At 52.0% G+C, this 23,139-nt stretch overlaps 5 protein-coding genes across 5 annotated transcripts; 2 read left to right on the top strand and 3 right to left on the bottom strand.

Annotated features, from left to right (window-relative positions):
• Nucleotides 1-662: 662 nt before the first annotated feature.
• Nucleotides 663-10,350, top strand: BJX67DRAFT_381784 (membrane morphogenesis protein VPS13; the record flags this gene model as incomplete). The annotated part of the gene is made up of 4 exons (XM_071033080.1): nt 663-8,096; nt 8,159-9,779; nt 9,830-10,246; nt 10,310-10,350. 4 exons carry the CDS (start codon nt 663-665, stop codon nt 10,348-10,350), a joined length of 9,513 nt encoding a protein of 3,170 aa, XP_070885528.1.
• A 478-nt stretch (nt 10,351-10,828) lies between these two features.
• Nucleotides 10,829-13,457, bottom strand: BJX67DRAFT_355082 (putative G-patch domain protein (TFIP11)). Its single transcript, XM_071029277.1, has one exon. It carries the CDS (start codon nt 13,405-13,407, stop codon nt 11,071-11,073), a length of 2,337 nt encoding a protein of 778 aa, XP_070885527.1. The 5' UTR covers nt 13,408-13,457; the 3' UTR covers nt 10,829-11,070.
• A 205-nt stretch (nt 13,458-13,662) lies between these two features.
• Nucleotides 13,663-16,497, top strand: BJX67DRAFT_372496 (uncharacterized protein; the record flags this gene model as incomplete). Its single annotated transcript, XM_071031260.1, has 4 exons — nt 13,663-13,774; nt 13,845-14,271; nt 14,308-14,347; nt 15,031-16,497. 4 exons carry the CDS (start codon nt 13,663-13,665, stop codon nt 16,495-16,497), a joined length of 2,046 nt encoding a protein of 681 aa, XP_070885526.1.
• A 240-nt stretch (nt 16,498-16,737) lies between these two features.
• BJX67DRAFT_130235 (uncharacterized protein) lies at nt 16,738-20,186 on the bottom strand. Its single transcript, XM_071024537.1, has 5 exons — nt 19,963-20,186; nt 19,798-19,881; nt 19,676-19,744; nt 19,324-19,595; nt 16,738-19,266 (listed from the first exon to the last, which is right to left on the bottom strand). The coding sequence occupies exons 1-5, from the start codon at nt 20,102-20,104 to the stop codon at nt 16,978-16,980; spliced, it is 2,856 nt and encodes a 951-aa protein (XP_070885525.1). The 5' UTR covers nt 20,105-20,186; the 3' UTR covers nt 16,738-16,977.
• Nucleotides 20,187-21,836: 1,650 nt separating this feature from the next.
• On the bottom strand, nt 21,837-22,671 carry psf3 (DNA replication protein PSF3; the record flags this gene model as incomplete). The annotated part of the gene is made up of 6 exons (XM_071033079.1): nt 21,837-21,904; nt 21,963-22,071; nt 22,135-22,324; nt 22,382-22,440; nt 22,499-22,567; nt 22,630-22,671. 6 exons carry the CDS (start codon nt 22,669-22,671, stop codon nt 21,837-21,839), a joined length of 537 nt encoding a protein of 178 aa, XP_070885524.1.
• Nucleotides 22,672-23,139: the final 468 nt, after the last annotated feature.

Below are 23,139 nucleotides of genomic sequence, written 5' to 3'. Positions count from 1 at the left end.
AGGAGCAGCAAGCAAGACGGGCGGGTGAGGCAGCGTCGACGTCACTCCTTCGCTGCACGCCCCCCTTTTCTGCCAGCGACAAGTTAAGTTATCGAACCAGGCACGCCCAACACAGCATCGTCATCTACTTCGCTGTTGGCTCCTTGACATTAAAACTCAATTCTCTCCTCACCGCATCGGCCAAGCCAATACCAGACGTCAATCTGCCGTGCCATTTTCTTCGATCCTTTCATATTTTCTCCCTTAGATAGGCCTTTTAATCGCAACGTTGTGCTTTCCCATCTTTCCTTCGTGTGCAATCCTCCGGCTGCGAGCCGCACTTCGTTCGCCCGCCTCGGCAATCGCGTGCATGCTTATCCAAACCTCCAGCTCCTGGATGGCGCTTCCGTAAAGGACTCACGAGCGCAACGGGACCTTACCCATGTGTGCCCAGGTATCTTTCTGATCTCTATTGTCACCTATCCTGTCTCCTCGTTCCTGTTAGTGGATGCCCCTCTTCGCCGGCCGTGACCTATCCGGTGGCCATGATATTCCATACTAATGGATGTGTTCTTCGCCATTAGGTCGGCATTGCTACTTAATCACACAGTTGGAGACCAACACTCTGATCGACGCCCTCAAATCGTTTCCTTCGGCCCGGGACACGGCCGCAGTTCGCTACCATGTTGGAAAACTTGGTGGCTAACCTGCTCAACCGGTTTCTGGGCATATATGTGAAGAACTTTGATGCTACGCAGCTCAACATCGGCATCTGGTCCGGAGATGTGAAGCTTCGGAACCTCGAGCTGCGGCGGGAAGCTCTCGATCAATTACACCTCCCTCTCAATGTCGTCGAAGGCCATGTTGGTGAGCTGACGTTGTCAATACCATGGTCAAATCTACGAGGTAAACCCGTCAAAGTCGATATCGAAGATGTTTTCTTGCTTGCGGCACCGAAGGAAGACGTGGATTATGACCCGGAGGAAGAGGAAAAGAGGATGCATGCCATCAAAATGGACAAGATCGAGAGTGCGGAAATTCTCAGAGAGCGCAACTCTGAAGGAATGAGTCAAGAAGAACAACGCCGTAATCAGAGCTTCACTCAGAGCTTGGTCACTGCCGTGATCGACAATCTTCAGATTTCTATAAAAACCGTTCACTTTCGCTACGAGGACTCGATTGCTTCTCCGGAACACCCATTCGCTGCCGGCTTGACGATGAAGGAGCTCAGTGCTGTTAGTACGGACGCTGAGTGGAAACCAACTTTCATCCAGTCAACCTCGGGCACAACCCATAAGTTAGCAATCCTGGGCGCGCTTTCCGTTTACTGGAACACGGATGCTAAACTTCTGGGAACTGGTCGGGGTTCCGATGTGGGCGCGGAGGCGCAGGGTATTGATCATGCGGAGCTTCTAGAGAGGTTGAGAACTGGTATAGATAACGATGACGGTAATCAATTCATACTACGGCCCGTCAGTGGGCGTGCTGGCTTGGAGATGGATAAAAGCGGAAAGCATGATCGACCGGCCGTCAACGCACGCCTTTTATTCGACGAGATCGGCTTCGTTGTGGACGATGAACAATACCGGGACGCACTAACGCTTGTCGACCTTTTCCACCGTTTCATCCGCCATAAAGAGTACAAGAAACTCCAACCGAAGTCGCGACCGAAGCAGGATCCTCGAGCCTGGTTTAGGTACGCTGGAGAGGCCGTTTTGAGCAAGATTCACGATCGAAACAGGCGGTGGACTTGGGACTATATCAAGGAGCGAAGGGATGACCGCGTTGCGTATATTGATCTTTTCAAGAAGAAAAAGCGGGAAGAGGCTTTCTCAGCGCAAGATGCCGAACGTTTTGACCAACTCGAACGGAAGCTCAACTATGAGGATATTCGATTTTGGAGGTCACTGGCTAGAAATCAACTGCGAAAGGAGAATGTAGGCGTGAAGAAGCCTGCACGGCAACAGACATGGTCAGAGTGGATATGGGGTTCTAAGAAGGAAGACTCCGGGGAAACCGCCATGACTGAAGAGCAACGACAAGAGCTGTACAGCGCTATCGACTGGGACGAGAAGAAGGCCATCACAGAAAGCGTTGATGTCCCAAGGGAGTGGATCAAATTCCAAGTAAACGCGGGTCTTAAAGCTGGTAGCATGACCTTGATACGCAGCCCTCACGGGAGTGGGGACGAGGTTATGAAGCTCGTGTTCGACAACTTCCGTGCCAAGGCAATGCAACGTCCGGATTCTTTCTTTGTGGATCTCGATCTTGGGGGCCTGAGAGTATACGATGGAACTACTGAAGGCAGCCTTTTCCCGCAGATTGTGAAAGTCAAGGACTCCCTTCCGGAACCAAAATACCGTTCGTCTCAGATATCCGGCAGTGAAGAGTTTGATGCAGGAGAAGAAACCGATGACCTCGACGAGGATAGTTTGTTCCACTTGCAGCTTGAACAGAACCCTCTTGAGAGTGATGCCGACACAGTGGTCAAGGTAAAACTCAAGAGTATCGAGGTCATTTACAACCCTAGATTCGTTGTCGAGATTGTGAGGTTCTTCAAGCCGCCTGAGCGACATATGGAATCTATCGGAGCTATATTAGACACCGCAGGTGCTACCGTGGAAGGTATCCGGCAGCAAACCCGAGCAGGCTTGGAATTTGCTCTGGAGGAGCATAAGAAGGTTGACGCGCAATTTGACATCCATGCGCCTTTAATTATTGTCCCTGAAAGCATCACCCGTGAAAGTTCACTTTGCTTGATTGTCGATGCTGGCCACGTTAGCGTCAACAGTGAATTGGTCGATAGGCAAACCATGATGGACCTGCAATCGAAACAAAAGCGGCAATATGACACTGGGGATTATAAGGCTCTGGAGCATCTGCTTTATGATAGGTTCCTACTGAAACTTGACTCTACACAGGTTCTGATTGGGCCCGGAATCGAGACTACTAAATCTCAGCTTGGGCCGGATGTTGACTCGAGGAATCTGCATATTATAGACCGCATCAACGTGGACTTTGTATTGGAAATGTGCATTGTCCCAAAGCTCACCGAACTTACACGAACGCGAATATCGGGGAATCTACCCGAACTCCACGCCTCCATGTCGGACACAAAATACAAAGGCTTGATGAAGCTGATTGATATCGCGATTCCACGCTTCGACGATGAAAACACTGAAGCCAAGGCGACCGAGAATAAACGAGAAGCCACAGTGAACAGCAACCGAGCTAGATCGTCTTCTTTCAACCCCGTTGGACTGCGAGAGCTCCCTGTAGTTGACGATGAGTCTGATACTGAGTCAATTAAAGAGCAGGTCGCTAAAAGTTTTGACAAGCTACCTGATATCCATCGCCGAGACTTCGAATTCAAATTCACCGTTGGCCGCCTCCGTGGTTCTTTGTTCCGCTCTGATTCAAGCAATCCTTTACGTGAACAGCTATTGGCTGAACTTGTTGCTGAGGGATTCGCGTTAGACTTCTACATGCGCCCCTTTGACATGGTCGCCGAAGTGGTTTTAAAGTCCCTCAGCGTGGATGATTATATCGAGGAAAATCCAGTTCCAGAGTTCAAAAAGATTATCTCATCCACGGGATTCGACGCAGACGAAGACAAGGACCTCTTCTATTTGAAATTTGTTCGAGTCAAGCCCGAGTCGCCGGAGTTCCACTCAACATATGAGGGTGTAGCAATGAATCTCAATATTTATGTTTCAACTATCAACCTTGTCGTTACGAGAAAAACGCTTTTGACGCTATTGGACTACATTCTTCTGACATTCACCAACCCGCAGCAACCAACGAGTCAGGACACTCGGAAAGGTCGCGCCATTGGAAATACCGACGATGCGGTCGAGCAACCACAGCAACCCGGGAAGATTCGCATCAAGGCCAACCTGAATAGTATTGCACTGATACTGAACAACGACGGTGTCAGGCTTGCTACACTTAGCCTCCATACAGCTAATATCGGAATTTTCCTGGTCGGCCGGTCCATGGTCATACAGTCACGTATTGGAAGTTTGACCTTGATAGACGATGTCAACACTGGGGCGCGGGAGAGCTCGGATCTACGAAGACTTCTGACGATTGAGGGTGAGAATTTCGCCGACTTCAAGTACGAGACGTTCGACCCCGAGAGCCCGACTTACCCAGGATATGACTCGGAAGTCTTTCTAAGGTCCGGCTCCATCAAAATCAGTTTTCTTGACGAGCCTTATCGAAAGATCATCAACTTTTTAGTCAAGTTTGGTAAGATGCAAGCGATCTTCAATGCTGCCCGACGAGCCGCAGCGAACCAGGCAAGCCAACTCCAGGAAAATGCATCTCGGATGTGCTTCGATGTGGTGGTTATGACTCCAATTCTGGTATTCCCAGGTGCCATGAAAGAGGATCGCCCCTATGACACAGTCACGGCTCACCTTGGTGAGATATACGCGAAGAACACTTTCGTGCCTCTTGAAGATGAGAAGGATAGCCCGGCCGTTAATGTCATATCCTCTGGGATTCGAAATATTCGCCTGACTTCCAAGTTCCACTATGAAGGAGGAGTTGTAGAGGAGCTCGAAATGATCCAGAAAGTCAACCTTGACTTTAGTATATGTTACCTTGAGCATCAGCAAGACAATCCACGCCCGGATATGGAAATTGAAGGAACGATATCGCCTATCAGCCTTCGCGTGTCGCAGAAACAACTCAAATTCCTTTTGGACATTTCTAGGACGGCGCCGGGCGCCTTTGCGACTGATTCCGAGCAACAGGAATTAGAGGCCATGGAGGCACTCCCGTCATCCCTCACCGAGACTGGGCGGGAAGTGCGGTCCAGCGTTGCCCAGGACGCAAACCAGCAAGATGTTTCAGTTGAGGATACTGCCGGTAGACTGGAAACGTGGGTGCGACTTGACATGATCTTGAAGGCAGAGAGTGTCGGTTTGGAGCTCATCCTTGGAAGAGACGACGCACCAATTGGTAGTCTCGATGATTCTAGCCTATCCAAATTCTCTCTCAATGACACCCGAGTCAAAGTGCGTATGCTGACAGATTCTTCACTGGAATCGGAACTTTTGATCCATTCATTCTCCATTCGTGATAGCCGGAAGCAAGACACAAATAAGTTCAGAAAGATCATGTCGCTCATCAACAATGATGTCAAACAGCAATTCATGGCGAGTGTTTCTATATCCCCCGGCCCAGACAAGCACCTCATCGCTATATTGACTATCGATAGCCCTCGTATAATCCTCGCGTTAGACTATTTGGTTGCGTTGCAAAATTTTGCCAACTCAGTCTTTGGAGCAAAAGACCAAGTCGAGGAGGAGGAAAGCGATGACACTCCAGAGGAGGAAGAACCTCGCTCTAGTACGGCTGATAGCACTGACACGTCTTTACTTTCTCCCTCGCCTCGAGAGGAGGCTGCCACACCTGCACCCAGCCGGATGACAGTATCCTTTAGGGTGAGCCTTGTTGACGCCCAGATAATTACTATCGCCAACCCCGCCATCCCCCACACTGAAGCGATAGTCCTTGGTTCGAAGGAGGTGCTTTTCTCGCATCAGAACGTTTCCACGCTCCAGGTTAGCAAGGTCGGCATGTTCCTCTGCCGCATGGACAAGTTTGAAAGTAGCAGGCTTCGCATTCTAGATGATTTCACTCTTGAGTTGTCGATGGACAGCCGCCCGCAGGTTAGAGGCGCGTCCTTAACTTCCGTTGATATCCATCTCGAGCCGCTTGTTTTACGTCTCTCACTTCGAGACGTCCTGATGGCGATACAGATCGTTAATAAGGCCTCAGAGATGCGTGCTAGAACAGCTGTTCCAGCTGATACTGTTGAAAGGAAGGCAATATCAGACAACAGGGGTCCACGGTCAAGAAGGAAGTCGTCAGTTGGTGGACGAACGCTAAAAACACCCACAACGAGGCCACAGCGGCACTCGAGCGGCACCGCGGATTATTCGAATCTCAGAACGACCCACCAGCGCTCCGTGATCCTGAAAAGAGAGGAACTGAAAGCCCAAGTTGATGGTGTCCGTGTCATCCTCATCGGGGACCTCCATGACCTTCCGTTGCTGGATTGGAGCGTCAAAAAGTTCAATGTAGACGCTCGCGATTGGTCGTCTACTCTCACTGCGGATACAAGCTTTGATACCTTTGTCAACGTATACAATTTCTCCAAATCGGCATGGGAGCCCCTCATAGAGCCCTGGCAATTGGGCTTCCACATGGCAAAGGAACTTCACCCTGACGTCTTCTCGGTTGATATCTACTCTCACAAGACGATGGAACTCACGGTTACGTCGGCCACGATAGACTTAGTTTCTAAGTCCTTTAAGTTCCTTTCCACAGATGAGGACGTACTTTCGAAGCCGAGAGGAGCGGATGCGCCTTATCGGATCCGCAATTATACTGGCTTTGATCTTCATGTCTGGGCTGATGTTGCTGAAGGAGAGGACGGACCAGCCGCTAAGCTCGCTGACGGTGAAGAATACCCTTGGCGATTCGAAGATTCGACATCCATGCGTGAGACGCTTGCACCAGAAGGCCAAGCTGGCCTTGTTGGGGTTAAATTGGAAGGCAGTGGCTTTGAGAGCGTAGGCCGGATTCGAGTCGTTCGAGAGGGCGAGATTTTATATAACCTGAAGCCGAAGAAGGACGGTGTTCTCCACCGGCTTCTAGTCGAGGTCAAGTTGGGCCCAGATAACGTGAAGTACATCACTATTCGCTCGCCCCTCCTCGTCGAGAACAACACCCAAATACCTGTGGAACTCGGTGTGTTTAACCCGCAAGACGGTCATCTCCTCAAGATCGAGAAGATTCTTCCCGGGGCTGCCCGACCCGCGCCTGTGGGAGCTTCTTACATGCATTCCATTGTTATCCGCCCTGATCAAGGTTTCGGCTATGATTGGTCGCATGAACAGCTGTATTGGAAAGACCTTATGCGCCGTCCCACCCGTACTATCAAGTGCCTGAGTGAGAGCGGGCAGCAAGCTCCCCCGTTCTATTTCCAGACAAATGCAACTTTCAACACTCGGGACCCCCTTACCAAGGTATACCCGTACATGCGGATCCGAATCTTCGCACCGGTCGAGATTCAGAACCTTCTGCCCTACGACTTCAAGTACCGCATATATGACAAGAACACCCGAAAAGACTGGACAAACTTTTTACGAAAGGGCGGCGTTAGTCCGGTCCACGTCGTTGAGTTGTCCCATTTACTGCTACTCAGCGTGGACTTGGAGGATACGGTGTTCAAACAAAGCGACTTTTCTATAATCAACGGGAATGCGCAAGACTTCAGGAGGGAGCATACCTTATCCCTGAAAGATGAACGAGGTCTCCAATTAAAGTTGAAGTTGCATTTCTTTAACGTGCCAGACAGTGGAGGGGCATTTAGGGTGTCAGTTTACAGCCCTTACCTCATCTTGAACAGAACAGGACTTTCGATGGAGGTCCAAAGCAAAGCTTTTATGCAAGCCGCTCGCTCAGCAGCTGGGCAAGGAATAAGGGCCGAAGCTGATTCGAGACAAAGAGGGCGCGTTCTTCCGTACATGTACTCGTATCCCACAGAGGATCAGAAGAATCGGTCGATACTGAGAATAGGCGATTCTTCCTGGAGCAAACCGCAAAGTTTCGAGGCCATCGGAAGCACATTTGAGGTCGTCCTACCTGATAGAGATGGCAGGTCAGAGTATCATTCCGGAGTGTCAGTAGCCGAGGGTGAAGGCAAATACAAGCTGACCAAAGTTGTCACCATCGCACCTCGCTTCGTGCTGAAGAACAAACTTACTGAAGACATCCTGGTCAGGGAGCCGGGCTCATCAAACGTTACAGACGTTAAGACTGGTGACCTGGTGCCTCTTCATTTCCTGCGCCAGGCCGGAGAGAAACAGCTATGCCTGTGTTTCCCTGGAGTGAACAACCAATGGTCCTCTCCTTTTAATATCGCGGACATCGGGACCGTTCATGTGAAGCTAGCGAGGCAGAACCAACGACAACGGCTTATCAAAGTGGATGTTATAATGGAGGCAGCGACCCTCTTCGTTCATCTTAGTTTCGAGCACCGCAACTGGCCATTCTCTATGCGGAATGAGAGCGATATGGATTTCATGTTTTATCAAGCGGTAAGTGTTTCTACTCTGAAATCATACATGCTATAACGATGGGCACTACTTACACAATGCAGAATCCGAACTTGGAAGACGATGAGGAGGATCGAACAAACACATGGCGGCCGATTCGCTATCGCTTGCCTCCGCGTAGTATCATGCCGTATGCATGGGATTATCCGGCGACAAAGAATAAATCTCTTGTCTTGACCTGTAAGGGCAAAGAGAGGCGGATCAAACTGGCTGAAATAGGGAATCTGATTCCCATGAGGGTTCCCCCAACCCAGTATGGGGAGCCGCAAAAGATCATTGACATCAACATCGTCGCGGATGGACCCACGCAAACCCTGGTTCTGTCGAACTTCAGGGCATCCAAGAGTATGTACCGGCAGCAAAGAGCACAGACTTCGCAAAGTAGTGTCAGCACTGGGTTTGAAGTCAAGGAATTCGACTCAGATGTCAACTTCAAAGCCCAGCTTCATCTTGGTGGCATCGGTATCTCCCTAATCAACCAGAAAATGAAGGAGCTTCTGTATATGACATTCCGCGATATCGAGGTGAAATTTAAAGAGTCGAAGGCCTATCAGACGCTGAACACCACCATCAAATGGATCCAGATCGACAATCAACTTTATGGAGGAATCTTCCCCATGCTATTGTATCCCAGTGTTGTTCCGAAGACCGGCAAGGAAATGGAAGCCCATCCCATTTTCCACAGCATGGTTACACGCGTGAAGGATGACTCGTATGGTGTTCTTTACATAAAGTATGCTACCTTGCTCCTTCAGCAGATGACAGTCGAGCTTGACGAGGATTTCATTTTCGCTATGCTCGATTTTACCAAAGCATCAGGTGCCGCATGGTCCGAGAAGCATGAAGGCAAACTCTGCGAGGAAGAATTAAACATTCCCGAGCCACGGAACGAAGGTTCTGGTCAAGACGTTTACTTTGAGGTCTTACATCTGCAACCTATGCAACTCGATATCTCCTTTATGCGTACCGAACGTGTGAATGTTGAAGATACTCTGCAGCCGTCCAACCCATTAATGTTCATCGTCGATGTTATGACGATGTCCATGGGAAACGTCAATGACGCGCCAGTCAGACTAAACGCTCTGATGATAGAGAATGCTCGTGTCTCTTTCCCTGTCCTGGCTAGCAACATCCAGAGACACTACACTCAGGAATTTATCCGCCAGATCCACGTTGTTCTTGGGTCCGCAGACTTCCTCGGAAACCCCGTTGGTCTGTTCAATAATGTTAGCTCCGGTGTGGCTGCGATCTTCTATGAGCCATACCAAGGTCTTGTCATGACAGATCGGCCTCAGGAACTGGGTTACGGAATTGCTAAGGGAGTTGGAAGCTTTGCAAAAAACACTGTCTTCGGCTTCTCAGACAGTATATCGAAGCTCACTGGTAGCATGTCGAAGGGCCTGGCAGCTGCCACTCTCGACAAAGAATTCCAGGACCAGCGACGGATGTCGAAGACGCGTAATCGGCCAAAGCATGCACTGTACGGGATTACCGCGGGTGGTAGAGCTTTTGGAAACAGCATAGTCAGTGGTATTGAGGGCATTGCTCGCCATCCCCTTCAAGGCGCCGAGAAAGAAGGTATCCAGGGGTTTTTCAAGGGTGTAGGAAAGGGCTTCCTTGGGTTGGCTACTAAGCCGGCTATCGGCGCCTTCGATCTTGCATCTAGTAGGCCTTCCCCCGGAATGTTTTGAACTGCGTTGCTGACGTCTCTTTAGACCTTGCCGAAGGAGTACGAAACACCACCACGGTATTTGATGCGGAGGGACTCGATCGTGTTCGACTTACCCGTTTCATCGGAATGGATGGCATCGTTCGACCATACTCCCAGCGGGAAGCCCTCGGCCAGCTGTGGCTCAAGACAGCTGATGACGGGAAATACTTCAACGAGGACTACATCGCCCACCTCGAGCTCCCGGGTCGCGACATGCTGGTCATGTTGACATACAGTCGAATCATGCTCGTGCGCAGCAAGAAGCTGGAGACTGATTGGGACATACCCCTGACGGAGATCCAAACCATCTCGAAAGAGCGGACTGGTATGAGCATCATGCTGAAGGGTGGTGCTAATGGTCCATTTATTCCTGTGCAAGAGGAGAGTGCGAGGAACTGGTTATACAGGCAGATTGCGATCGGTAGGCCAATCTCCACTTACTTGCTGTCTTAGGACATCCTACTAATTCTTCGGTCTTTCTCAGCCGTCAATGTGTTCAACGAGAAGTATAATAACAGGGTATGAATCGATGCCTTTTCATGACGTTATGCTAGGTAGAGGGAAATGGGACAGGAATGTATCAGGGCCCGCTTAAATTGATGGGTTCCTCGGTTTCTCGCCCTGATTCCGCTCAAACACAGACACCTATATAAATATTCTACTTTCCCCCTTCTTCATTGTATACCTTTAATTTGGATGTACATACAAGGTGTGGCGTTGCCCGTCATTCATCGTTTAATTGCGAATTTGCGTCATGATGTTATCCTCATCGGAGTTCCCTCGACTACGATATCAAGTTATCAGGACAAGGTACGACGGGAACGAGGTAAGTGTGGTCGGGTCCACGGGTGGCAAACGCACCTTCCTTAAGAAGTTACCTTGCAGGCGCAGCTCTCCGTTACCACAAGGAAGGAGCGGTCTGGCGTGCAGCTGCTCTCTACGGCGGTGGCGTTTTTCTTCCCCCGGGGGAACCAGACCTACGAGGCGGAAGGTGCGACTGCGAGGCGTAGATACTCGGTCTTTGTGGCGTTTAGCTACATGGGTCGCGAATGCCACTGAGTAGTGGGCTTTGGTCAGCGAAACAGGGACGAACGTGCGGGAGGAATTGTTGCTCGTAAATCATCGGGATAATCAGAGTACCCCTTGGTATCATATGTATCAAATCTATAGCCTATAGTATCAATTTCAAGACAGAATCCAACGAAAATAGTAGCAGCGGGCATCATCATCATCATCGTTTTCATCTCATCTCCCCTCCGCGCGTTCCACCAATTGCTCCTCCAGGCCCATCGGCTCCCAAACGTCCTTCGCCTTCTTGTTCTGGACCCATACGACGTCGCCTTGGATGAATGCTACGACGCCGCCCTTACCGGTTGCGCTGGCTGTGATCCGGAACAAGGGGTGACCGTTTTGGGGGTGTGCCTCGCGTAACGGTAGCATGATGAGTCCCTCCTCGGCACACCAGGATTCGAGGATGTCTTTGAAGGCGACCTCCTCGACGGCTTTGGTTTTGCGGGGTGTAGGCTCCGCGGCGGGTGGTGGTGGTGCGATGGGCTTCTGTGGTTGTGGTGTTGGTTTGGTTGATGTGATTGTGGTTCGGGGAGGAGGGGGTAGTTCTGTTGCAGCGCGGTCGCCGAGCTGAGCTGCGAGATCCATGGTGCGAAGGGCTTTGTTCCATTCTTCGTCGATAATGGTCAGGTCATTGATATCTGGGGGGAACTGAGAGCGCCACCATGTGAACCACTCGGCGACCTCTTCATAGTTGGGGTCATTAGTGAGCCAGATGTAGAGTATTTGGTGAAATTTGGGGAAGAATTCGGCCACGAAAAGAAGGCCGAGGACATTGGGTTGGAACCAGTCCTTCCATTTGAGCGTGTTTTCGAAGGGTGTGAGATCTTGATCTTGAGGGTTGACGTCGAAGTCGCCGCGGAGGTGAGCGGCGAGGCGGGGGAGGAGATGATTGCGGAGGCAGGTATCGAATTCGGAGGCTAGAGCGTCGCGCCAGAGATCGAGGCCACGGATTGGACCAGCACTAAGATCCCATTTATCAAGGACCGTGCGGAACTTGCGTTTGGCGTCCGTGAGGAGCCCGGTGGCTTTACTGGGGTTGGTGTGTCGTTCGTCGAGGTATTGCAGCCAGGTAAAGAGCCACCATGGGACGGCCGAATTCTGTTGAGAAGAAGAGGATATAGAGCGCCTGCTGCTGGGCTTCCAGGATTTAAGCCCACTTGTGAGTTTGGGGACCACTAGTTGGTCGAGGACGTTGGTGTAGACGAAGGACGGGAGGATTTCTTTCCATGAAACAATCAGATTTGTGGCGGGCGATGGATCGAAGACGTCCCAGTCATTGAGAAGGGCAGACCGTACACGAGGAAGCCAGAGAGTGTAGATCATGGTCTCGTAGGGAGAAGTCGACTGGCGTGGCGCGGGTTGTCCGTCTCCGGGTTTGCGAGAGAGAAGAGGCTCCAGACGACGCAGATTGGAGACGAGAAACGTGGGATCCTTGAGCGGTTCCCAGTCCTCCATGGCCTCTCGAAATATGGGGTGGATAGCGGCAACCGCGGTCTCCCAGAGTCTATAGTCGTCAATCTCCGCTCGATACTGGATTTCGATCAACTCCAGTTGGTTTGTTACGTGGTCGAGTTTCTCTTGCGGTTTGTCGCTGGTTTCATCAGGGATGGTATCAAGGGCTCCAAAAGCGGCAACCAGCGCTGCTAGCTGGTCGATCTGGTGCTGATTCGTATCGAGCTGATCCACAATCTGAGATTCCTCCTGTTCGATGAATTGCTTCCTCTCCGTCAGGCCTTTCCATTCATCCGCGAACGCTTCTAGATCCTGACGCGCTCGGCGTGCGATCTTGTGAGCCTCACTCTGTTCCGTATTTACAAATTCAAGAGGCGTCATCAGCCCGGCCGTGGATGTCAAGACTCGTTGTTCCTTGCCTGTCGCATCAATGAGAGACTTGAGGACGTTAGGTACCTCCAGACCAGCCATGTCCGCCTCGATTTCGCGAGCAGTCCGGAACTGAGGCTTCTTTCTCGCCACATGTCGCACCTCTCCATCAGAGCGCCCTCCATCCTTTCTCTGGTGCCGCTTTATGTTCTTCTGAAACTCTTCGTCGGAGCTCTCCTCGACGGATTCACCCCGCAGAGTGGCGGCGCGTTTCTCTTCCGCACGAGCCTGTTTGGACTTCTCGCGGACCGCACCCAGACCGATGCCCTGCGGCCGGGCTTGGGCTTCGATGGGATTCACAATACCCTGTCCGCTCGAGCCCAGCCCCCGTCCGTGGACGTAACCCATCTTGGCCAGCATGCGGGCACCGAAGGAGCTGGCGCCGGGGCCATTATTCGAGGATTGCTTTGCCGCATTGTTATTCCAGGATGCCTGACCCATGCCCATTCCCATACCTCTACCGCGACCACCACCACCCATGCCTCGACCTAGACCTAGACCGCCGGTTGGCGGAGACTCAGAGCGCGATGCGGCGCGGTTGAAGGAGCGGAAGGAGGCGCGGGGGGACGAGTCTTCATCGTTATCGGAACTCACGTCGTCATATTTCCGTTTGTGGCGCGCAGAGTCCATGATGGGACCCTCGAGGGGGACGGAGTTGTTTATGTGGCGATGGAAACGGCGAAGCAGACTCGAAGTCGAGCTGGTGCTCTGGACGAAATTGTCAAGAAAGGCTCGGGGCGGCAAAATGCAGTTCCGACGGGCGATGACGGGATTCCTCGAGCTCAACCAGAATGACGTCTTCCTCTCTCTCCTCTTCTCTTTCTCCAGAACCGTGAATTGGGCTCTCTGCTTTCTGCTGTATTAATATCACCCTAAGCTCGAACAATGGCCTCTCTCATCCGCACTTCTCTGCGCACCGGCCTGCGCGCCAGCTCCTCGTCTGCCGCCGCACCATTGACCTTCACCCGCGGCAAAGCTACTCTGCCCGATCTGGCCTGTACGTCGTCCCCCCTGCCCCTGTTCTCGTTACGGGCGGATTAATTGATTGATTCGTTGTCGACAACCAGATGACTATGGAGCTCTGGAGCCCTCAATCTCCGGTAAGATCATGGAGTTGCACCATAAGAACCACCACCAGACATACGTCAACAGCTACAATACCGCCGTCGAGCAGCTCCAGGAGGCCCAAGCAAGCAACAACATTGCGGCTCAGATCTCCCTCAAACCTCTGATCAACTTCCACGGCGGTGGACACCTGAACCACACCCTCTTCTGGGAGAACTTAGCTCCCAAGAGTGCCGGCGGTGGCGCCCCTCCCTCCGGTGCTCTGGCCAAGGCTCTCAACGATAACTACGGCAGCCTTGAGAACTTCCAGGGCCAGATGAACACCGTGTTGGCTGGTATCCAAGGAAGTGGGTGGGCCTGGTTAGTGCAGGACAAGCAGACCGGTAACATCGGCATTAAGACCTATGCGGTATGTCTCCCTTTCAAGGTGTTGAACGCCATAAGCTAACTTGGCGGGAATTGAAGAACCAGGATCCCGTGGTCGGCCAGTTCAAGCCTCTCCTCGGTATTGACGCTTGGGAGCATGCCTACTAGTGAGCTTCTTTTCCCCTTGTTTCTTCGGTTACCTCGGCTAACTGGCATGCAGCCTGCAATACCAGAACCGCAAGGCAGAGTACTTCAAGGCGATCTGGGAGGTGATCAACTGGAAGGCAGTTGAGAAGCGTTTCACCTAAGCCTTGAGCATGTAACATTTTGATCTGCTGGATATAACCTTGTCTAACGTGTAGTTGTGCCAAATTTACTAAATATCGATGCATCTCGCATGGCTTTCATTAAAAGCGTACTTGCCATGTAACCTCTAATCTTGGGCGATATAAAAGCTTAGCTATTTCTAGACTATTAAGGTTCTGCTCAAGGGAGTCTTGAATGCTGAACCATGGTTAGCTGACCTGCGACAGCCGGAACCGTCGGAGTCGGCAACGGTCCAATTCGGCATCTTCTCGACGATACAAAGTCATTCAAGTGAACTTCACGGGCTGAATTCAAGCCGATGGCCAATATCCCCAAGAACAAGTGGCCGTCGTACATGGACTCCGTTTTTCGAGTCTCCCTCGAGCGGACGCCCGATCCCACGTCATCTTCATTCTTCGACTTCATGACCTGAGTGCTGATTCTCCCCGATTGCTCTCTCTTCTTCCCCGTGAATATTGCGCTTCCTCTCATTTCCAATGCCAAATCATGTCCCAGGAAAAGCATGGCCTCCGCGCCTTCTTCTCCAATGCTCTCCGGCCTAAGAAATCGCGCCAGGTGCTGCGCAAAAAGAACTTTAGCGCCTCGACGACCGACCTCTCCACCACCACCACCACCACCTTGACCAGCGACGACCATGACGATGTCCCTCCCATGCCCTCGTTGGCGCCTCTCCAGGCCCATAATGTCAAATACCGCCACCTCCACTCTCAACAGGACACTCAGTTAGGCGAAACTCGAGACCACACGGCCGTCATTCATGCCATTGGCCTTCAGAATTTCGACACCGATAGCGATGCGGACGGCTTCAAACCCCGCGACGACCGCCCGCCCGGCGAGCCCCTCGTTGCTAGCCTCCCCAACGATCTCTGGATGTCAATCGCAGACTTCCTCTGCCCTGCCGACGTCGCCCGTCTCGCCCTCGCTAGCCGAACTCTCTACGCTCGACTCGGCCCGCTTCCGTGGCGCATTCTTAACCAGCCCGAAAACACCGACGACCGCGCCGACTTCCTCGTCTCCCAGGACAGATACTACCCACACCACCTCCTCTGCTTCCCCTGCGGCCGCTTCCACCGTCGCACCCAGGAAGGGAACGAAACGCTGCAACCCGCCAACGTCCTCAACCCGCTCTTCAACTGTCCCCAGAGCCGCAACAACCTCCGACCTCCAGCCCGCCACCGTATAACCCACGGGCGCAACATCCCCTACACCTTCGTCCAGCTTGCCTGCCGCCCAGGCCGCTTCAAATCCCCTATCTACGGTATACCAGATCCATTAACTCTGAGCCGCCGCTGGCGCCGCAATAACTGGTCCCACCAATCCCGTTTCCTCGTCCATAAGGGTCACCTCCTCATGCGCGTTATCTCCTCCTCATTCGCAGACCCGGGGCTCCCACCCTCCTCACAGCGTCTCCTCCTATATTCCCGCGACGACTACTGGCCGTACTTCTCCGCATGCGCCCACTGGCGCGACGGCGAACTAATGTCTGCCGCCAAGTGCGCTCTCACACACGTTCCCGTTGCGCGCCGTACAGAGGGGCTCCAGGGCCTGGAACACCGCGCAAAGGACCTAATCCACAGTCGCATGCACGACCCCAACGCCCTTGCCTCTCTGTGCGGACACTGCCGACCCATGCGCCGCTGCCCCGACTGCCCATCCGAATACCTTATCGAGGTAAAACTCACCGAGGAACGCGAAGCGGGCGTGCAATCTCGCTTCCGGCACGCGATCGTTGTGACGCGTTGGTGCGATTTGGGGGATGGGACGAGTCCGCGCCTGTCGAGGGAGTGGGCAGCCTGTAACGGGGAATTGGAGGGTTATGATTCCTTTAAGATTCTAGGCAAGAGAGCTATATCGGGGACATTTGAGGCGGCATTTTCGGATGAAACGATTCCTGGGCAGAGAATTATTTCGATGAATCCGTCCGGGAAGAGATTAGGTGAAAAGGGGAATGATTGGTATTAATTAGCCTGCCAACTTTTACTTTCTCGACAACTTACACATGTCTCCATTTGACGTACTATTATCATAGATGGGTCTGGCAATCTTCTGTTTTATAGGTCGGTCTTATTGGATGGATTATATGGGTGATATTGGATGATATGGCGAACGGAAAAAGTTCGATTGATTGTTTACATCCCTCTACCAAACTAGAACAAGGTCCATTCCTGAAGTTAGACCACTGAACACCAAGATTTTGGTACACGAATAATACAAATGAGAATTAAATCCAATGAGTGGCATGTCATAAATGTCCAGGATATGTGAGTAGAACGAAGTCGGCACTCTTACTCGGAGGGTATCATCGCACATTAGCTAGATAGATAAGAGATTCCATCGTGGCGCGTGGGGGTGGGCCGTCGAGAAATCGTAGATAGACAAAAGGAGGGTGAAAGAGAGAAAATTCGGTAAAAGATTGAATTTGAGTTGGTTGGTATGGTTCGTTCATGTCCGACGCGACCGCCGCTCCATATACCGCGGGCGTCGTCCCTGCTCGTCGGCTGGGTCATCCGTCCGAACGGGGTGTCTGGTCCTTGTTGCGGCTTCATCCACTGCCGGTTCGGTAGGTTTGGTCGTCTCCGGCGTGAGGGTGGCATTGTCGTGTGTTGCAAGACGGGACGAGGCACGGACAGTCGTACTAGCGGACGCAGAAGTTGCCGTCGGCGTCACTGGGCTATCTGCTCCGGTAGTAGGGACTGTCGTGAATGCGGTGGTGTCTGACCTCTTGAGCGAGCCCAATCCAACGCTCGCACCCTTCATCCATCCGAATAAACCGAGTGATCCGCGGCGTTTGTGATGGTCTTTACCGTTTGAGGTTGATGGTCTAGCTGTTGTTGAGGAAGATAAGGAGGTGCCGAAGAGGTTCGCTTCTGTGAAGGAGCGGGACATGCCGTCTTCCGTATAGGTCGGTCCTGATGTTGCTGCGCCCGAATCCCCGCAGCCCGATAGCGGGCGGGGAACCTTTGACGGCTGGTTCCGTGCCTTGCGGATTACCGGGGAGGGGGCACCATGGTCTTTGTCGACGGGATCGGACATGGGAGATGGCTGGAGCCGGCGCGCGGTACTGGAACGACTAAAGAACGGCGGGAGGAGGCTGATTCGCCGGCGCGGCTCAGGCTCTGGTTCTACTGTCGACGCTGTACGCGCATCATCCTCTAGGGCGCGCAAGTTCAGTGTCTGGATGATAGGTAGGTCGGGTTCCCGGACGGCGGAGTCGATACTGTGCCTGCGGCCCAGGAAAGATGACTGGCTTGGCGCCCGTGCACCAACAAGGCGAGAGTTTTCTGGGAGAGGCCCTGCCCGGTTTCGGGCTCCGGAACGGCCCGCCTCGACCCAATCTTCGGCTGTCATAGATGGTGGTGAGGTCCCGGGGTTAGCAGACCTATTACGTGAGGTCCGTGTGGATGGTGAGTAGTAATCCTTGTCCATTCTCGCAAGTACTCTTTCAAAGTCTCCATGGAAGAGACCTTGGTTGGCAAAATAACCATAGCGAGGTTGGATGCTGTTCAAGGGGAATATTGCACGATCTTCATCCTTGCCGTCAAAGCTGGCCCGTGGAAATGTGACCTCGCTGACGTTCGTATCCATGCTCTCTCTGGGTTCGCTGTTGATGGAGCTTCGCCTGGCCGTGAGTTCGTCGGCAGAGCGCGCCCGTGGAAGGCATGGCTTCAGATTGGACTGACTCTTGTCCGCAATCATGTTATTAGACGAGAGGTTTTCCCATTCTGCGTTGGCTGTTATCACCGTATCTGGCGTTGGGGGTAGCCCCGCGCTTCCAAAGATGCTCTCCATTCTAGACTTGTGACTCGAGCTGTTGAACGAACTGCTAGGGCTCGAGTTTTCGGGCTCCTTGAAAATATCTGACAACCGCCTTGTCTTTCGCCTCGACTTGCCAGTCTTCCCACCAGCGTCCGCGTCCGGTGGGATCCATCGATCAATACGGTCCAGATCTTGATCAGAAAACTCTATTGTAGGAGAGAAAAGGTTGACGGTCTGGGAACTCGTCGTCTTCTTCCGCACCGGAATATCAATCTCGTCGAAACCATCTTCGGTAATGGGCGTGTCGTAGATATTCAGTTCACTACACTCACTTAGTGCGCTTAGTCTTGGTGACTCTGGCTCGACTGTCTCAGTCATCGAATTCATGCTCTCGGACTTCGTGATTGCTGTCATTTCCGACACAGGCTTCTCATCCGTCTCCATGTAAAGACTCCGCAAGGCTGCGGTGCTTTTGCTTTCCTCGAGCAGGAAAGAGGGTGCCCGCTGAAGATGACGAGAGCTTGATGAGACCCGACGGCCTTCAGAAAGCCTGGTCCCACGTCTGGAAGATGTCCTCTCCGGAATATCAAGGGTGGAAAGGTTCCTAGGTGTTGCGATGTCGGAGCCATCTTCAGTAAAAGGTCGTGCAGTTGAAGGTCGCGTAGCGCCCGTCTCCGATTCGAGCTCCTCCACTCTCGCCTCAAGCTGGCAAATTAGCTCCACAGCCTCAGTAACAGCTTGGTCGCGTTTATCAATTTCCTGTCGTAGCTGCTCGTTGGACTCTCGTAGTCTGTGATTATCTTCCTCGGCCGCCCTAAGCTCCTGCAACTCATCCTCCAATCCACGCATCCGCTCAAGCTCTTCTTCCATTTCTTGCATCCGCTCTAATCTCTTTTCCAGGGCAGATACCTGTTGTACTCGATGAAATATCTCCAGTTTAAGGTCAAAATTTTGCTTGCTCATCTTCGAGATATACTTTGGTCGGATTAGCCAGCAGTCCAGGGGCGTAGCCGGATTTCTGGAGATACTTACTTGGTCAGTTTCTCTTACCCCCATTTCCCGGGGTTGTCTAAGACTTCCAGACGACGACATTTTGGCGTTTGGTTGCTTTTCGGAACCCGGTTCTTCCTGGGAGCGTGATCGAGATTGAGATTGGCACCATTCTGGCGTAAGCTGAACGCTATCTCCTAACTCTTCTAATCCGCCTGTGCGAGCTCCCCGGGTTGCACGTTGTTCCTTCAATAGATCTTGTAGTAGGGCGGAGGAAGGGTTCACGAGCGACGAAGAGTTGGGTTCGGGCGTTTCTGCATAATCCATACAACATCAGCATCCTCGTCCTTTTGAGGATATTCCTATCCCCTCAAAAGTAGAGCATGGTACCTACGAGATCTTGATCTCTGGGGTGTCCGAGGGGTTTTAGCCATGGGCGAGGCATCTTGTAGCCACAACATGTCTATGTATTGATCAATACCATATTCGCGCCATGTTGAAGGTGGAAGTTCGCACCGTTACCAATTCGTGCTGGAATCTCCGTGGTGATCCTGCCCTTGACTCGGGTGAGTGCGGGAGGTCTAGGGGCCTCTGATCTCTCTGCAAAAAGTGCAATTGCGTTAGCCCAAACAGAGCAACATGCAGGAAGAAGCTAGGGGGAGGCTTCAAGGGAGGACAAACTTTTCGGCTTCGAGCTATGTCTCGGAGGTTTGGTCTCGCTCTGAATCGTCGTCGCTGGCGAGGGGTATGAGCAATGCCGTAGGGATGAGGGCGTCGTCGTCTTCCCGGCAGCGCTATTTCGCCTCTGTTGATTTTCCTCCATTTTGGCCGTACAGCTGAAGACCAACCCAACTAATGCGTATAGCTGGCAAGACGCAAGACGACTGATTGAGTGCAGCGGACCGACAGGGACGTATCCACCAGCCGCAAGCCTCTCATCGATAACGACTAGGCACAAGCAGGCAGGATAGTAGCGCAAGGGCAAAAATTAATGTCTCGTCCCGATGATGGGAGATTTATGACGTGAGGGGTTTTCAAGATCCGAGATATTAAATTTGAAACAAGCGCACTTGTCCAGCTCCTTCGTTGGTGAGGAGGAAACCATGGAAGAATGAATTGGAGGGGTGGGACGCAGAACCTGGAAGCGACGAAGCCCCCTGGAAGCGCACTGCGATGTGAGGGGAGAGAGAGAGGAGGAGAGGTGATGACGAGCGAGCTCGATTGTGACGAGTCGACCGATGGATCTTGGTGGGTGGCCAAGAGAAACAGGGAGTTGAAACTTGACAGCCTTGGAAGAGCCAAATCCCCCACTGCTCGAGCTCAACAACGGCATCAAGATTCAGAATTCGTTGTGGTCGGAAGACGTACTCTGTTGGTATTGGCCGTCATGCGACCAAAACGAGGGGGCGTTTGTAGATGCAGAGCTGCGTTGGCTGCTGCATTCCAGTGATTCTGTCTCAGCGCATTCCGGCTCCAAGAATGACCTCAGGAATCCAGACCATCATGGAGAGAAGGGAAAACACCTGGACCTTCCAGGGGGGTGTGAGTTCAAGCTAAGGTCCACTTCGCGCCAACAAGAGTCCAGACTAAGGTCAGGAACCTTTGCTTAGTGCCATCCTTCGCACTCCTCATGGAGAAAAGGATCCCAGCCGGGCGTTTTCTGGCCACTGGGATGGTGCCCTCCCTCTCTTGGATTTTCACAAACAGCAGCCCAATCGGAAGGAGACATTCCTGAGAGGTTTCATGACTTTCATCCCTTGCCAACGAGACCTGGGAATTTCCTTTTTCTCCTCGTCTGGTAAATAAATCGCTCCAGCAAATCAAACTGAAATCCTCATTAATTGCGATGCATCCATTGTGGCTGGACTGACATTTGAAAGTCTGAAAATGCATCCGCTCCCAGTTTTCAACTCCTGCCCCACCACCATCCACGGTTCGGCGACGGGTGAACTGTCTGGAGCACCACAGTCAAAATTATCAGATTCGCCAGTCGAGATGTCCAAACCCAGTTTTCCCATAATTTGAGATCTCGACCCATTGTTCATCGCAAGTTAATGTCATGTGTTCTCTGTGTGCTTCAATCTGAAAATCACTGTTCGAAGTCCAATAGGTGCCTTCGTCCTCGCGGCTTTCAGTCGATGTATAGTACACACTGCACGCTACCTGTTCCACCACTGCTAACAACTCCCCAATAATTTCGATTCACTTTTTCTTCAGAGTCTGGCTTCTGAGATGTTTGCTCCTAGTTCGCCGAGTGACGTGGGTCTCATTTCCTTGCATCCCAGCGCCTGAAGTATTCAGTCTGATTCAAGAAATTTGAGTCGATGTTGTTAGATACCTCTACTCGAAGCGAGAGGGAACTGAATCCCTTTCCTGACTCCTTCCACGCCATAGTCATCATCCCCAGCCAGCACAGGTCATATATAATCCTCCTCAGTCGAGCCAATCTTTTGAGGTTCTGTAATGTTCTTCCTGAATTCATTTTGTAGTCATGTCTCATAGCCGAACAAGCGCAGCTCGTTCCATATTCTTTTGCTCATTTAACCCCTCACCGCTCATCTCTTCTTGGCCTCTCCTGCCCATATCCGCGTCTCCTTTGCACTGTCGTGGGCAACACGGAACACTAAATATAAGTTTAACAGATGATCAGAGCCAAGCTCGGAAACATATGGCAAACGTACACTGTCTCTCTGTCTCGTCGAGTCCTCGCAAAAACTCCACGCCGTCCCCAAGAGCGCCTTTCGGGTTATGCGCATGGTCAGCGATCTCCGCTGCACGCTTTTTGAATGTCTAATCGGCCCGCGTTAGTAAAGCTCCCCCCATGCGTATCCGCAGTAGGGGCTTTGTATGTACGTTGCTCAAGGTATCGACCATCTCTTCTTCCTCAAAGAGTTCAAGAACTCTTTCGCTCAGCCGGTAATAATTCGGTGCCAGTGCGCGCAGGTCAACCGTTCGAGGGTCCGCTTTCAGAGCATTCATCACGCGCTCGGAGAGCGCAGACGGGATGTCAAGTGTGACTAGTCGAGACGTTCCTAGCCGTGCTCTTGACTGACTCAGACACTTTCCCTCTCGACAACTCACTTTGGTGGGAAGCAATTACCCGATTGAGAGCATCTCACCTAACCATAGTGGAAGATCAATGCGCGTCCCCGCTTTTATCTGTTCCCTCGCGGTCAGTAATGACAACTGTCGCGTGTGCGCAATGGACCAAGCCCACATTTTCTCCAGGGTTGCCCTCTAAAATGCCAAGCCCGGGGACGTCAAGTTCAAATGTACATGGCAGTTTCTTGGTAGATTTAGAGTGAGTGTTTGGACGTCAACCACAGAGTCTGGAAAGCGCTGTCGTACCTGGGCGTCTGTCAAGATCGAATCAACCTCGTAGTAAGACATGCTGTTCGTCTAAGAGACCAAGTTTCTCAGAATGTGAAAGATTTGAATGACCCTGCTTGAAGAGTGACCGCCAGATCGCGTCCCACATGACGCGGTATCACGTGACTTCTGGTCCACGCGAACTTTACACTTCACGTGATCGCCATCGCGAGTGGATCAGAAATACGCCCGTGCTGGATTCTACTTTATGGGGCATTGTTTGCCTCCATGCGGGTTGAGGTCTTTACCTTCCCCTTCTATAAGCAGGCGTCTTTCCAGTTTTAGAGTATTCATTAGAGTAGTGACTAGTGTGAGATGCTTTGGCCACTGTACCAGGAGACGTCTCAATATAGTAGTTAAAAGTAGTTGTTTAGGGGGTCCAGTAGATGTGAACAGAGGATCGGAGAAGTTAGCAACAGACCAGGACGAGAACCACCACAACTCCAACCAAGTCAGTAAAGGAAGTCATTCAACTCTTAGAACCTTCAA

Source organism: Aspergillus lucknowensis (genome assembly GCF_044049455.1).
Source record: "Aspergillus lucknowensis strain CBS 449.75 chromosome Unknown BJX67scaffold_24, whole genome shotgun sequence".
Classification (NCBI taxonomy): Eukaryota; Fungi; Ascomycota; class Eurotiomycetes; order Eurotiales; family Aspergillaceae; genus Aspergillus; species Aspergillus lucknowensis.
Note: the sequence above shows the minus strand (reverse complement) of the source record. Positions and strands in the feature narration are given on the sequence as shown.

What these genes read in the sequence shown, in the direction of transcription:
- BJX67DRAFT_355082 (XM_071029277.1), bottom strand. Translation starts at nt 13,407, where the DNA reads ATGGACTCTGCGCGCCACAAACGGAAATATGACGACGTGAGTTCCGAT.
- BJX67DRAFT_130235 (XM_071024537.1), bottom strand. Translation starts at nt 20,104, where the DNA reads ATGGAGGAAAATCAACAGAGGCGAAATAGCGCTGCCGGGAAGACGACG. An exon ending in TCCAGCACGAATTGGTAACG is followed by an intron (nt 19,745 to 19,797) that starts GTGCGAACTTCC and finishes ATCAATACATAG; the next exon opens with ACATGTTGTGGCTACAAGAT. An exon ending in GGGTAAGAGAAACTGACCAA is followed by an intron (nt 19,267 to 19,323) that starts GTAAGTATCTCC and finishes ATCCGACCAAAG; the next exon opens with TATATCTCGAAGATGAGCAA.